At 39.4% G+C, this 16,920-nt stretch overlaps 1 protein-coding gene across 1 annotated transcript in view; it reads right to left on the bottom strand.

Moving 5' to 3' along the window:
• Nucleotides 1-16,493, bottom strand: part of IMPG2 (interphotoreceptor matrix proteoglycan 2) — a 51,295-nt gene extending 34,802 nt beyond the window's left edge. The window contains exons 1-3 of the mRNA XM_033086830.1: nt 16,463-16,493; nt 14,919-15,179; nt 5,133-5,299 (exon numbers count right to left, since the gene is read on the bottom strand). Coding sequence (XP_032942721.1) covers nt 5,133-5,299; nt 14,919-15,179; nt 16,463-16,493 — 459 coding nt within the window. The remainder of the gene's footprint in view (nt 1-5,132; nt 5,300-14,918; nt 15,180-16,462) is intronic.
• Between the last annotated feature and the right edge of the window lie 427 nt (nt 16,494-16,920).

The raw sequence follows: 16,920 nt of genomic DNA, 5'->3' as shown, positions 1-16,920 counted from the left end.
CTTTTGTCAACCCATGATTTTGCAGAAAAGCAATTATATAGGACATTCTTGCCTGATCCTAAGAGACTATCATTATGCACAGAAGACAAAATATCCTGAGGGTAATCCCAGGCAGGAGAAAAAGGCAGAGGAAATATCAAGGAGATCTGAAATAATCCCATATTAGTTTAATCCCATCTGTGTAGTGCTGTACCAAGCATATTTGATTTAACCCACCTATACACCTCATTTACCACAGAAAAGTCACACCAAGACATGATTCTCTATCTGCCTGTCCTGATTCCCCACCATGCTGCATTGGCAGACTCACACTGTCATGAAGGCAAGGCCTCAAAGCTGGGGATTATTCAAGGAAATGGAGGACAGAACTGAAGCTATAGAGAAAGGCCAGAATAGGGAGCAATGCTTTGAGACACATCCCTGACAGGTAAGGTAAAAATACTGTCCACAGTGATTTACAGGAGAAATAGTGAGTTAGAGGAGAAATAGCAGGAGCAGCTTGGTAGAACAGATATTGTTTCAGATATAACTCGAAATGAAGACTAGAGATAGATATGGCAAAGGCAGAGGGGTTTTCTTTTTATACTAGAGGAGGCTAAAACTTGCAATGCAAAGAATGAAAGTCAATAGGAGAAAAGCGCATGGATAAGAAAATGGGTGAGGGAAATCTGACATTATGGCTCAAAGGAGGGCAATCAAAAAAATTTTTTTGCATGCATAAGAGGGGATGGGGGATGTGAAAGAGCAGATATGATCTGCTTTTTTTCCATATTTAGAAGAAACTAAAGGAGGTGCTCTATGCAAAGAAAAAAATGTAAATAACTGGAAAGAGTGGTTAGGACATTTAATTAAGCAGATAAAGACAATGGTTAGCAAGGAAGGTCACACAACAGGGGAAGAGGAGAGACACCAGAAGAAATCTTCCCCAGGAACCTGAGGAATACGAAATAATCTGCCTCTGTGAAGTATTCTAATAACAGCACTGGGAGAAAGTGCTTACAAAAATTCACATCATTGGGATGCTACATCCCACCTTCAAACACGGCTCCCAGAATTCAGGCAAAATCACTCATTTTACATTGCTAAGCACCCATTTCAGCATGCTAAGAAGGTGTTTTGTTATGCCACCCATTCAGGTATCCTAAAAGGCAGGGTTGCCTTCTCCCCCCTTACCCTAATCTGTCACTGAGCAGTTTGTTCTGCAAACACACTGAAGCAGATAGATCTGCTCATGGGCAGGAAAGCCAATACTACACACGAGTACGGCTGAGTCAATGCCATTGATGGGTTTGTATCTTGTCCCAGGAAATTTTCAGGTTGCCTTTTGGTATGTTAGCACCTCCCATCACAGTTTTGGGGATTCCTGGGGAAATTGTCTGCTTTTTGATTCTCGGGAAAAGCTCTGCCACAAATCCCTTTCCATGCTAAGTCTCAGCTTAACTCTTGGCTCTCAGACCCAGCAGAGTGGACAGAGCACACTCTCAGCAGCAACCAAAAAAAAAAAAATTTCACAGACCTGCTTCCTTAGGGAAGGATTCATAACCTAGTTCCTGTTGTCCCATCTGCCCAACACTGTCAGGTGTACTTTGTTATAGATATGGGGGTGCTGAGGAGCCCTCAGCAGGTATTGTTGAGTATCTGCTCAACAGATTAAGTTGCATGCATTCTTTAATGCTTCATTTCTCATAACAGCTTTTCTCAGCATCTTTTGTCATTGTAGATTGTCATTAGACCTGTAAGGAACAGCAACTCCTTAAAACTTTATTTTCTGAAATTTGATTGAAATCTGGGGAAATTGAAATGATGGGAGGTATTGCATGTACACATTGGAAATGCAGGATGCAGACAAAACTTTACACTGAAAGCCCTGCAGTATCAGGCTTTAAGCTGCTTTTTGCTATGGACTCAGGAAGAAGTCCTGTATGCCAGGTATAAATTCTCCTTTGGCAGCAGTGTTTCAATCTCATAGCAAGTCATCCATGGTTCTTGGGAAAATTAAAATCAAGGGGAAAAAAGAAAGATTTTTTAAAAAAATTTATGCTTGGCATGAATATGTCCACCTGTTCCTTCTGAAAATCTGGCAGGTGATCTGCTTAAAGAAACTCAGGAAAACTTAGTATGTATATATTTTGTATTAGCACATACAGAACATGCATGTATATACAGATATTACAGGGAAACCCCCAGAGTCAGACCTCAAATCTCCAAGACAAAAAAAAAGAAGTATGAAAGCTGAGACAGCTGGTCTAAGCTCCAACTGATGTCCAGTAAGAAAGTATGTTTAAAGTAAGAGAAATAATTTTTCTCAACATGAACTAAGTTAGGATGGAGCAGACATTGCAGCATCTGTGGGAGTGTGACAGTGATTACTGGGGATTAGAGGAAAGGATAAGAAAGAAAACCAAGGAGGAAGGCTAATAAAATGGCATTTAATTACACTGCTTGTAACAGACCCTCCACACTACAACAAAAACATTATGAAAGCAATAATTTTGCTGAATTATTGTTTATTAAAAGAAAACTCCACAGGTTTAATTGGCCTAATTTTCTCATAGAGTGAACTTCTTTTGAGAGAGAGGGGGAAAATTCATAACATGCAGCATTTCTAAAAATTAAATTTCTTGTTTCAGTCTACCAAAAAGTAATACAAAAAGACACTTTGAAATAAGACTGCCAGAATCTGCCAACATGCCCATACAAAAGAGGCAGCTGAGCAATGCTATGACAGTAACAGCCCAACGTATACCAAGAAAAAAGCAGAATTACTTTTATCAGCTGCAGGCTCTAAATTAAACTCTTGAAATTAACCACAGATGGTTTGTGGAGGGGAGCAGAGGAAGATTAGGGTTTAATTTAATGAGGAGTGTAATGGTCTAACAAAAAAAACACTGCAGAAGGGAATCTTCCTTTCAAGCAGCAGTGTGGCACATTCACATGTATCCACCTGCCCACTACAGAGCCCTGTGCAGTGAAATGACAGCATTCCTTTGGTGACAAGTGCTCCGTGCTTTAGAGATCAAACCTAAGGAGTGGGGGGGAAAAACAGCAACAGATGATCATGACCAAATGAATGAACATTCTGTAACGAGAGGGAAACAAATTCCCTCCAGTAGTGGAAGTGGAAAGGCTTGACCATACAACCTGGTCTTCTTAGCTGGTGAGAGTGGAATGAACAAGAGAGTAGGATGCAGGGCTGTAGAAAGTGTTTGGTCCCACAGGCTGAGCCCCAGCTCTCACCACCACATTAGACTGGAGCAAGCAATTAGCAGGAAGAAGGATGTTCTTAAAAGCAGAGAGCTATCCATTGCATCTGTTTGGACTTAACATTCTCCTAGCTGCTTTAAAAAGGTTTCAGACTCTGACAAGAATTTTGTGCACAAGCACATATAAGAAAATTAAGTCAATACTAGAGTTAGCAATAAAATCCACTCTCTGACCCATGCATTTAAAATGCACATTGAATCTTTTGACAGTGACTGATTGGGGGATAGGGTGCTCTTGCCTTCAGTCTTTAATTCAAAGTCAAATTGAGTTCAGCTTCTTATTCCAAAAAAAGTCACCTGACCTATTTGTGACATTTTGTGGAGTACACAGTGACAGCATTTGGTCCCTCTTACCACAGACTAGTCAAATCAGCCCAAGAACCATAATCTTTTACCAACTGTGCCGAAAGAAAATAGAAGAATGAACAGCCTTTTTTCCAGAACATGGCATTGCTGAAGGGAATATATCCATCTACAAGAGAAAGGAAACCTAAATAAATATAAACCTTCTGAAAAGATGAAACCCAGAGAACTTTATCTGACTCCACTGAAATGCTGCAGAGCCATACCCAAAAAGGGAGAGCAGCAGCAGTAAGTTAGATGCATCATCCTGTTTCCAAGAGTAATTTTGATTTCTTTTAATAAACTCCCACTACAGATCATGTCACAGTGAAAATTGAACACAAAACAGTTATATGCACTGTGTGCATAAAAAAGCACATTAATTTTATTTCTCTGTATCTTTTTGCAAAGATTTCTAAGGGCAACAGCATCATCAGACTTCACAGAAGCAAACTTTGACTAGTATCACCCGGGAAGACTAACATGCAGGCTCAGGAAAAAAAAAATTCTCTCAATTTTCATAACAGTTTCCATATTCACATTCCTTAGTGCACATTCCTAGCACAGAAGTCCAATAAAAAAGCAGGAGGGGGAAAAAATTAGCGCATCCACACTGACTTAACATTATTGTTTCTATGGGGTTCCACATTTAAGACTTACAACTTTCATAAAACTACTCATCCATCAGCTTGCAAAAGTAATCTCAAAGAAGATTCATAAGCCACCACACATTTTAAGAAGCCTTTTATCCAGAGAAATTAAGATATCTACTGTATCTTAGATGAACACAAAGTTAAGCAGTTTTTTTTTAAATTCACAAACTCCTGAAATTATATCTCTGTATTTCATTGGAGACAGGTTTTTTTAGTTTGACTTAATATTTCTTTCATTTTCTTCAAGCAAAAATAAACTGGAATCGGCAGAAAATATACCAAGATATTAAGCATTTTTTATTGACTTGTTTTACACTTGTACACTGATTTTAACCTGCAGCTTTCCACGGTGAGTTACCTAAGGTAATTTATTGCCTTCGTAGGACACCGAAGTTTTATAACTACACTCACTTCAGTCAGGCAGCAGTGCACAGACATCACAGACCTGTAGAAGATCAAACAGGCAATTATGCCACACGGCTTGGTAGCACCAGAACTAAGCTTGGAACTTGCTGCTTCCAAGTGTCATTTGGGCTGAAGGCACCTCAATGTGCAGCTCAGAGCAGGGAGGCTGCTACACATCCCAGGGGAAAATGCACCACAGCCTGACTCATACTCTGGGTCCGGTCACCATCTAATTGTCAGGAACACATCTACAGTAGACAACATTCTCTTCATCATCGGTGCTTTTGGATCACACAGCCTTGTTTTGGAACAGGTCTCACAACTACAGACCCCAGAGCTGGAACGCCCACGCCTGTTTGTTGCAAGGGCTCTGTCCATCACTGCCAAATGCAATATGCCAAAGTTGCATGGTGCAGTGGGACACGATGCCCTTGCCCAAGACAAAGCTCCAAGCAGCTGCTGCACCCACCTTCACGATCAGGCTCCGGTGCTCCTCAGACTGACTGAAGTTGGTGCCCATCTCAAAGATACTCATCATGCCTTCCTCACACAGGCTCATCCAGGTGTTGTATTCTTCACGCTCTGGCAGTCTGTCCCAGAATGTCTTGAAGACTTCCCAGACTGTTTCCTGGCACACTGAAGGCACAAGAAAGGTCTGGTGTTAGCACAGCAGTGGCACAAGTGGCCAGGCTATTATTGTCCCAATGATATAATCTTGTCAGCACATAAATTCATAGAACACAGCAACCTGACATCTACATGGAAATGTGGAAAGCATTGAGGCAACTGGAAATGAAGATGCGATGGATCTTCCATATACCCATATTATCTCTCTCCCTGACTTTTTAAACTGAAATAGCTAAAGAAAATTTAAGGGGAAAAAAAAAAAAAAAAAAGAGCATGAGAAAGCACTCGTCTCTTAACAATCATCAAAACCAACAGTATTTCCATGGAGTGAAACTGCTGTTTGATCAATAAATCAAATTTTTAGAAAACCTAGAAAACCAAAATACTATAGCAAATGTCCTCATAGGAAGTAGAGGTGGAGCTTAAGTTGTAGGAAAGATGGTGGTACAGATCAAAGTCTAGTAAGCTCAGTCAGCAACAATTCCTTCAGACTCATCTTCACATAGAATTTAAAACACTTTTCAGAAATCACAACTGCATTCATAATTCAAAAAACAAGGCTGGATGATGACAAAAGAATAAGCTATGAAATAAGTCAAGCTCTAACTGTACTGTATATATTGAGAAAGAACTGGGCAGCTCTGAACAGTCAAGCTGAGAATTAAGGTTTAATAACACATTCTACACTGCCTACTTCAACCTCCCAACCTTGCACATGCTCTTTTTGCCAGCCAGAGTAGTTGGTCACATGATGCTCAAGCAGGAACAACTCTGTGACCCAGGATAACTCAAAGAAAGATAGGTTTTTGTGTCCTGGAAAAGATCAACATTAAAAGGTGAACTCTCAAAATCATTCACACCAAATGCCATCCTGGAGGAGTAGCAGACAGATCTGCTTTTTGGGATTAATCTGATTTCACTATTTAGGCAGACAGTTCAGCAGAGGAATGCTTTGCATTCTGGGAAAATCCTGACATCACGAGCAAGCCCATACGGGAGACTCCAGAAAGTAATTTTCTACAATCAGCTTTAAAATTAGCTCTGGGCTTCCAAAAACCAGTACCTTGCTGTTATTTTTTCTTGATGCTTTGTTTTCCAAATTCCAAAGTTGTTTAAATGTACATATGTAAAACTTAACACATAGATCACATATGGAAACATTTTAATTCAACCAAGAGATGGACATTTTTCTTAAATGCAAAGGCTTTACAAATAACAACCTTAAGGAATTGTTTCCTATGCAGCACCATCCTTAAAGATGAGCTGATGCTGGCACGCTTGATGGCATCACACAGAAAAAGTTATTTTCTTCACCCTAGATTTTAATTTATCGGAGCAGTTGAGACCATTTCTCTGTTGTGGAACTCCACAGATATAAAGATATTTCTCATCTCTATGCCACACTCCCAGGTTTATGACATGGAGATTAGCATTGTAGCTCATCTGGTATGCATGACCAGAGAAAACAGAGTCTCCAAACTCTGCATTATTTACTGTCAGTAGTATATTGCTGTTCTAGCACCCCTCCATCATCTAGGCAGTTAACTTTATCCACACAATTCATTAATTTGAAAATTACTGTTCATGTTTCCAGTCAGTGTATGCATCTCTATTAATCAGAAACAAATAGCCAAATTGTCAGAGATCCATGTACCACCTCACACCCCCCCCCCTCAAGTTACACTTGCAAATCCTTTGAGACACAGACCACGTTTCCTTCTGACCTCTGCACAGACCTCAGGCAATGAAGCCATAATCCTGCTCTGGGATTTCTGGCTCCTGCTGGAGTACTAATAAACTTCTAAAGTAGAATAACATCTGTAATATTCTCTCTACCATCCCTCTTGTAATAGCAAGGCATCCAGGAAAAAACTGAAGTCTAGTTTCAAATCCAGAAGCCTGCACTAAGGAATATCACTTGCTCGTATTTATTTTGGTGGTACTTGTATCATACACACCTTTCACTCCAGGTGCCACATTGTGGAGCAACAATCCTGCAATGAGATTACTCCCTGTGGCTGGGATAAGTCCTCAGCAGACTCTCAATAACAACTGAAGCCACAGCAATAGCTTGCAAATACTTTGCAGGGACACTGCCTAGTCCTAGAGTTTTCAAACACCAACAAGCAAAGGACTGGCTTTCCAGTTGCAAGTAATTGAAGGTAATTTTCCTTAATGCTCTTAAACAAGTTTAAAATAAATGTGATGAGACAGTGTCTCATCTGAATACAAGCTGCTCCTTTATAAACAGTTGTTCCAATCGGCTCCCAATAGATTAAGGATTTTCTGTGTGTCCTTTCATTTGGAATTAGACACCCCACTGAATTCCAGTACCAAAGGCTTTGTGCCATCTGTGGGCTCCAAGTCCGTTAATTAGACCTAAGCTGTCAACACAGCCACGTATTCTGCAAAAGGAGGAAATGAGATGCGGATAAGGAGTCACATTTTGTCCTCTCTAGCTTCTCCCATCTAGGTGTTTCCACTGAGGTGAGCAAAAAGTTGGAGAACATAGTGCAAATTCCTGTATTCTCTTCCGTCCACACAGTCAAGAGTGTGTTAGTTCTGACACACAGGGAGACATTAAAAACTCCAAGCACAGAATTGACACACAGTCCAGTTTGTCACTGGCCAGCTTGTAAAGCAGGACATTGCTTTGCAGGATAACAAATCCAGGCTGTAAGGGCTCTACACAAGAACCATCCTCACATGCGCTTACCTACAGGGTGCTCAAGAGTAAATTCGTGGACTGGCTAAGAAAGGCTGAAACAAAATTCCTCTCTTTCTTTCTCATAAATATTTTCATTGTTTTCCAGTCAGAAGAGAGTTGCCATTTCAAGCACAGTGAGAGAACAACACAATTTATTCAGTATGGTTCAAATAACACACATGAAAAGAAAGAGAAAAGCACAATTCTATCTTCCACCTCTCCTTCAGGAATGTCAAAAAAGGAGCCAATTCCTATCCTGACTTGGATGGCCACTCAGGGAACTGAAAAGCCACCACCCTCACAAGTGCATTCAAGTTGGCTAATAAGCGTGATCAAATTTCTTTTAACTTGAAGTGGAGCCCACCCTGGGATGGGTTTTCAGCTATCTGTATGTGAGGGAGGTTTTTCAAAGTTTCTCAAATTCTTGAGAACTCCCATAAAGAAAAATATGTTTTTCATTATCTAGATTTTAAGCATTCTGAGACTGTAGACAAAAGTTGGAGGCACAAAACCAAAGTTAAAACAAGACTTAACTGGAAGCTTCAGGTAATAACTATAACTTAGTGTTTAAAATAATTCACTATCTTTGCTTTCTGTCCTTCCAGAAACTAGCCAGTGTCTGCGTCAAATACATTACCTAGATATGCTGACAATAAATTAAGCAACTTTTGACTTAGATTTAAAATAGCAACTCCTTCAAACCTAAACAGAAAATGAAACAAAATGAGAGTCAGGGGGACTAAAAAGTTGACCACTGAGCTTTTCAACTAGAAATGCAACTCAGTTTTACATAGAAAACATTTAAAGGAGCTAGAGAATGGGGAAAAAAAATGCTGCATGAGAGCTTATAAAGAATTGCCAGGACCCCAATAATTCAGAGTTACGGTTGAAGCTGCTGGGAAGGTTTTGCATTATGATCTTTCCAGGATTTAGTTTTTTTTAAAATTAAATTTAATTCTTTAAAAACAACAACAGTCCTGCCAGCATGAGGAAGAGCTGCTGAGCAGACCCAGCAGCTCTGCCACTGCCACCTAAAGAGCAGCTCAGCGCCCAGGCCATGTGCGAGGAGCTGCTCTTCACGCCTGGATCTCCCACCAAACTTTCAGATATGTGGGACAGCATTAGTGACACAAGGCCCTGGAGGAGACAGGATTTGTGACGAGGCCTCTAATCCCCAGCAAACAATACTGATTAAAAACATCATAAAATCGAGATCAATCTCCAGGCAGTGAGCTAAGAGTCTTGAAGCCACATGTGAGCAGGAAGGTAAGCACCCCTGGAAAATTGTTTCCTTCATCCCATGACTGCAGTAATAAATAAACTTTATTTTTAAGTTAGTTGATCTCTCTGCTGCCTTGCAATTTTCCTCTGAAGAATTCAAATGTAAAAAAAAAAGTTTATGAGAAGAGAAGCTCCCTTTGACAAGAGATGTGGTCAGGTCCAGCTGACTACAGGAAAAGGAATAGTTATGCTGAAGACATGTAACTGACTGGTACAATAAACCAGAATTCAAACCAAGAATGCAAATCACACAGTTTGGTCTGCAGTTTGTCTCCAAAGCATATTTTGCATGCATATACTGCATTTTCCATGTACTGCATCCTGAAAAGCCTCACAAGTTAGAAGTCACATAACTCATCACTGAGATAATAATCTTCAACATGAAAGAATAGGTAGGGAAAAATTAAAGATCAACACTTTTGGTCCATGCCCTTGTTCAAGCTTCTATTGAGCCAAGTGTCACAGGTACTTGAAGTAAGCAATGCCTTAACCTTTAAAGGCCGTATCGGGTTTCAAAGGCTGCTTCAGAAAGCCAGACATGTAGTAAGACAATACCTCCTGCATACCTGCTTCAAAAGCAGAAAAGCCCAGCCCTTGGAAGCTTACCTACTTCCAATGCAGTGTCTGTGCTCAAGTAATACTCAAAACCAATAGCCAATCATCTGAAAAGTTTAAGATAATTGTATTTCAACCCAAAAAATTCCTCATAGGCAGACACAAGCTCTTCTCAGTCCTACTAATCTGCAGAAATGAGTGGAAAAAAAAGTTTATTTGAAATTTTCTTTCCTAAAGGCATCGTCACTGTTTTCAAAACCTCCAGCTAAGATATGTGATGTGATTGGATGACCTTTCTATCGCTCTGAAACTCTCCAGTCTGGCTACCCCTCAGTGCCTGGGTAGGATACAGCACCCTTGTGGCTCAAGCTGTACAACTGGGGATGCATTTATCTCTCAAACGAGAGACAATTAGCCTATTACACTCTGTCTGTGCTCAGGGATTTCTGAGGTTAACAGAAGGGGCACCACATGACAGAGCACCCTGTAGGGGGTAGGGTGGCTTTCTGGCCATTTGTGTAAGTGGGCAGTGCTGGAGTTTAATCCCAATTAAATCTCATTAGTGCCTCTTAAGAGTTGAATCGTCCGTGGTGGCTAGGAGCATTGAATCAGGCTGAATATTCTATTTTGAGGCAACACGAGACCAACTCCTCTTCCTCTCCAACAATTTCTGCACAAGTGAAAAGCTTCATTGCAGAGGGGTTTTATAAAGACTACAGTCACAGGGACAGACACCTCCTAAGAGTTCATTGCTGCAAAGGCTTTGTTAACATTTTTGAAACAAATTAATATACACCTGTAGAGCAAGAACTCATCTATTGCAGGAATGCTGTTGTGTATATCCTGTACACAGCAACCCTTAAACAATATAAAAAACAATCAAGGGGTTTACATTGAAAAAAGACTTGAAATGCGAATTAGCTAATTCACATAAAAGACTTTTTATTTGAACGCTCACATACTGAACTCTTGCACGTAAATTATTCTCACCAACAACACGTTGGTAAAAACTAACGAGTGTCCTTCATGGAAAAAGTCAAGTTTTTTAGAAGCATATGCTAGTATGTAAAAATTCAAATATAGAGGGAGACAGACCTTCTACAAATAAACTTCAGACATTTATTGCTAAGTATGAGGTATATGTAAGATGTACCAGGGATGTAGAGGAGACAGGGAAAAAAGGCACACTCAACCAGATTCTTTATTTAATGTATGCTTTTTAGCCAGGTACTTTTCATTACTTTTGTCTCTTTGTTTTCATGATTATTAACAAGCATTACTAGCATCCTTAGATGTTCAGCTTTATCTGAAGCTCTGGCTGACAAGAAGAGTTCTGGCAGAGAGACTATCTGATCAACTCATTTGAAAAGAAGATCAGTGCTCACTAAAAAAAAAATTACACAAGCATACACCGAGTAATTTGAGACAGAGGGTCACAGTAGGTAAAACATTGTAAGGAGAATGTAGGAAAGATAGCCACCAGAGTAATTACATCTCAGAGATGACAAAGAAGCATATTAGCCTGAGCCATGGTGACAAAATCCAGCAGCCCAATTAAGAGGCATGAGATAGCATGGCTTGTACCATTTACCTATCTTGTAGTCCTTGTATTGTTTCTGTTTTACATGCCAATTCAACTTCTCAGTCTACTACCATCCTCTACCAACAATTTACATGACAGAAATTGTGCACATAAAGTGACTGGTCACAAGAGACTTGGTCTTAGTGGGTGTGTCTGTTTTTCACATGATAAATTGTATTTATCTATGGCTCAGGCAACCATTTCCTTGTCAGCAGTAAAGAGCACTATGCCAGACATTAACATGTACAGCCCACTCACTGTCTGAAGTCCCACTATTACATTTCCACAACATGTTTTTGTAGAATCTCCAGCTGGACACTTTGTGTTTGTCACAACAGTCTAGCAATGAACCATCATTACATTTACATGACTCTTCCATCAGCAACCATAACATTACACCATTCAAAAGGACATCAGTTAAGAACTCAGACCCAGCCTGCATACAGTGCCCACTCTGTAAACATCTATGTCTGATTTCCAACCCCATATTACAAAAAATAAAATAAAAGTCAGCCAACAGCAGCAACCTCCATACACAGCTACAAGAGATAGAAACAGGACAGTTCAGACACAATCACAATCCAGGATTTCTCTCAAAAAAGTGAAAATAGCATCATCTGCTGCTGCAAAACTGTTCTGCATGTAATTAATTGTAGGAATAAAGCAGCACTTCAGAAATTTGTCTTCTAGACTGTAGGTGTAGAAAAACAAGTACAACCTTCCCCCATTCCAGGCTGGTGCTTCTGAATACCACAGTAATAAAACAACTACCAAAAATCATACCATTGATTAGACTTTCATATGTTGAAGGGTTATACTGCTGTTTTATAAAATATTGATTTTTCTCCAGATCCCTGTATTTTGTTGTGCTTTGATATTTTTATGGTTTATTATGTATTTATCATATTCTTTATCTTGTCTCTTTTTAAGGCTCAAAAAATCCAGGTGGTGTAGTCAGAAAAAAAAAAAGCTGCACACTGTTAAGCTTACAGCAATATGAAAAGCATTTCCTTAAAGCCTGTGACAGGAATGTTCATCTGTCAGTCTCTGACACTTAGAGGCCTTTGAAAGCTGGCACAACTAAATAAAGCTATAGGAGCTACAGACAGATAATTATATTTTCACCTGCTTCCTACTAAGGTAGACACAGATATAAAAAACAATCTGGATAATCAGCACATGCAAGCCTTTTCTTGTTTTCTAACAAGCTCTTACATCACAACAGCAATCAACCTTCCCTTCCAAGGTAGTGGCATGGTATTGCTGGCAGTAAAGCAAAACCAAGGAAAGAATAGACTGTTATAGAATCATCCTTTCCAGACAAAGTATACATTAATATTGAAGTAATCTTACTTTAACATATACAGAATAATAATTAAAAAAAGATTCTAAAAATACACACTGAGATTGAAAAATCAGCAGATTCTGTCTACATTTATATTTATTCCCTTCTGGAGTCAGCTCTTTTCTTAGTCACTAATAGTAGCTGGTCTCTGAGTGTTAAACAGTGACCACACTTTTTCCTAGGATTATTTTGTTGACTGTGGACTGTGGCTATCTGGATGGCTACTAAAAACATTGCATATAATTCAGTAACACTGAATTCAGACACCAGGTGCCCATCAAACCTGCTCTATCACTCCACTCTTCACCTGGACAAAGGAGAGAAAACGTAACAAAAGGCTCATGGGTTGAGGTAAGGACAGCGAGAGATCACTCACCAGATTTTGTCAAGACAGGCTCAACTTGGGGATATTTCTTGAATTTATTACCAATGAAATGTGAGCAGGACAGTGAGAGCAGCACCTCCTCCACTGACTTTGGTGTCTGCAAAGCTGTTTCTCTCTTGTATTTTCACTCTTCTCTTTCAACAGCAATTGCTGCTGTACAACTTTTTCCTTCTCAAATATGTTACCCCAGAGGTGCTACCACTGTTGCTGATGGGATTGGCCGTGACCAGCAGAGCCAGTTGTCCTTGGCTCTATTGATGTAGGGGAAGTTTCTGGCTGCTTCTCCGAGAAGCCCTTTTAGCCCCCACTACCAAAATTTAGCCACACAAACCCAATACAGTGTACATGAACTTTCATGATCTCAGGTGCCTACTCAGGACACCTCTGCTAATTAAAGTACCCTCTTCTACTTTCAGACATCTTTTACAAAAGTTTTAACTTCAAAGCACTAATGGTAATCACAGCCTCTCTGCTCAAGAAAAGCTTGTGCACTGTGAAAGCTGTTAAATCCAGTAGGGAAACAGATGGACTAGGTGGATTTTTGGTTCAGCCTAGGATTATTAAGACCTAAATATACTTTTGCAACCTAATTTACAGATTTTTTCTTCTTTATTATCACTCACACCTTTGCTTAGTTGGTATTGCCCTAATGTACCCCTAGCACACATAACTGAGGGGTGACTTCAGTTAAAGCCCATGGTATAGATGGATTCATTTGGAACAAAAAATGCTTGAGTCATCTTGGGTGGAAATAAGAAACTGGCAAAGCCTGTCAAACCATCAGCATCATCATCGTCAGCATCCCTTGCAGGCTGGGCACAATTAATATTTGAATGAGGCTGTAAAACCCTATATAATTCCACTTTGTTCTCCAAATACATTGTTTATGTTCAGTTTTGTGCAAACACTAAACACTAAGCAACTCCTGGTTGTCACTGTTTTTCACTTGTCTAAGTAAATAATCTGTCACCAGTGAGAGTTTCTCTATAGGCAATCAAATCTCATCAAACACGAGTCTGGGAACACCCTTCCTTCTCCTCCAACAGCAGCTCTGTCATTTTGCCAGTTTTGTACAGACATGTTAAGATAACTACAAATTGTTTGAATGCTACAACACAAAGACACCAGGAGCAGAAAGTGTTGCATGACTGAGATGCCTCATTCCAATGCAGTCAGACAGAAGGGTTCGAAATACAGCATGTTACTGTAATATTTCATCAAGTGAAAGATGATGCTAGTGGGAATATTGCAGCTCTTCAGAGAAAGCTCTGTCACATCAACTTCCACATCTTAAAAGAAAGGCTCTGTGTCTGTTCTACTACAGCCCAACACACAGATTGTACATTTTTTACAATGAGCCATGGCCAAAAGTCACATGGCTGAAGTGCCAATGTCTCAGACTTGACTTTCCTGACTGGTCCCTCAATGAATGCTGCTGGCACTTTAAGAACACTGAATAAACCAAACAAACTCTGTTATTTAGTTTCTCTGTACATAGCACCTATTTTTCTCAGCATTCAAATTGTTCTGAGAAAAGATTATTTTAATAAACAATGTGGTTTCAGGGAGCAAGAGTTCTTATGATACATGAATGTAGACAAATAATGGTGGGGTTTTAGCCCAGAACAGCTCTCACAAGCAAAAGTATCACAGAAAATTAAGTTTCACCAGTAAAAATATATTTCCTATGGTCTGGTATTTATTGTGTTTCAAAGCTTGAACTATTTTTACTAAGTGAATGTTCTTTATCAATTAGCCATGAGATGTACTTACCTCGGAGCCTGAAATACTTGAGATGGTTGGCAATAGCCTGCTCAACAGATTCATCAGGGCAGATCTTAACTCCACTGGGAAACAGAATGGAGCGCTTCCTTCGTAACTGCAAATGCCTGTGGAACTGCTCAGCATCCATGATGCCATTAGGCTTTTCCAACCCAGGAGGCAGAGAAGGGTTTGCCAACTGCCAGTCACTGAGCTGAGGGGCTGGTGAAACATCTTTAGTCTGTCCTCCTCCTGCAGCTGAATAAGCTTCTGCTGTGAAATTAAAACCACACAAATTTCTCAGATGAGATAATGATGCGATCACTAGTATTTCATGCTACTTCTGTGGTCTCTGAAGGACATTGCTATGCTTTTTTCTGTTAATAGAAGCTGTCTCTTACTGTGATGTTATAAACAACCTTAAGCTCTTTACAATATCCCATCAAATGGTAACATAGCATAAGGCTCTAACCCTTTGAATTCTAATGCTTCGTGTTTAACTTCCCATCTGCCATTAGTCTTAAGTCAATAGGACTGTATTTGTGAACAAACAAATGTATTTGGAAGCTTTCAGGGCTTTTCAGAAGTAAAATAAATAATTGAGAAACAATCCTACTCCATACTGTCTTTCCACAAGAGCAATTTGTATACTCACAAAAAGAAAATTGCTTGAACTGACAGTTAACCTTCCATCACTGAGACAGGTCTCTACTCTACTAGAGTGGTGGGGGAAAGAGGAATAAAAGGTTCAGTAGCTTTATTGGGGGGGGGTTGGTTTTTTTGGTCGTTTTATTTTTTTTCTTTAATTCCCTTTAAAATTAGTTGTTCCACATCATTCCAGAGCAAACTTGAAGAAAGAGCTGAGGTAAGAACATGTATACTGAGATTTAGTCTGTCTAGTTTTCCAGCTGATCTGAAATTATTTAACTTCTTTCACTTCTTCCCTGGAAAACATGCCTGAAAAACCATCAAAACCAATAATTTAGAGAAAGAATAGCAATAACTATATGGCATTTGTCATCCAACAGATTATGAGTTTATTCTGATTCATAATCAGTAGACCTTTGACTTTTACGACTGAAAGATGAAAAGCATGGTTATTTTGATAATGTATTAATAACCAGCTCTGTTGCAGAAGATCACCAGATGGTATAGCAGAGGCAGAAAGAACACCAAAAAAGGCCACCAAGGCAAACCCCCAATCTTTACTCAAACTGACACATATCCAGTGCCGATATGCAGAAGACAGAACCTTACTTTTTAAGATTTAATACAAAATTAATAAAGGAAAAAGAAAAGTGAAAAAATTACCAGTATTTAGCATCTCAAAGTTGAAAAAAATTGCCTCTTATAGCTACTTTTACACTCAAAACAAATGTGCAGTTATACCACCTGGAAATCACTCTAAATAGTCTATATTTACACTGCTATCACAGCACAGATTTGACCAAACATTTATCTGCATTAGCCTCCTTTGTTGCAATTAAATCAGAAGTATTTCTAATGCTATACACTGCCATAGCTAAACAAGAACATAAGAAAGAAGTCTGCATTACCTGCAACTATTTGAAGATCTGTGTTCATCATTCCCGGAAGGCAAAGAAATATTTTCCACATGAAGCCAAACATACTTATTTGTTGAAGTAAAAAAAAAAAAAAAAATATATATATATATATAAAAGCAAAAAATCCCAATCCCTTTTAGCACAAGAGCTGTTGTCTTTACCGTAGCCTTGAACCAAACAAGAGCATTGCACTTCTTGAAAATGTCTTGATGTCACATATCATTATCTCTGGAGAAAGCATTAGGTAAAAAAAGTCAACCAATACATCCTGGCTCTGTTCTTTTCAAAGACAGTATTCTGCTTTAGTGAAGAAACAAGAAAAGGTGATCGAAGTAGACTCCTTGGAGCTAGCAGATGGACTGACACAATTTTTTAATTTTAATCTGGCCAGTTAAGCTCTTTACCAGGGCTTGTCATACCATTAACAGACAGTCCAAACAAGGACAGCA

Source organism: Catharus ustulatus, chromosome 2 (genome assembly GCF_009819885.2).
Source record: "Catharus ustulatus isolate bCatUst1 chromosome 2, bCatUst1.pri.v2, whole genome shotgun sequence".
Taxonomy (NCBI): Eukaryota; Metazoa; Chordata; class Aves; order Passeriformes; family Turdidae; genus Catharus; species Catharus ustulatus.
Note: the sequence above shows the minus strand (reverse complement) of the source record. Positions and strands in the feature narration are given on the sequence as shown.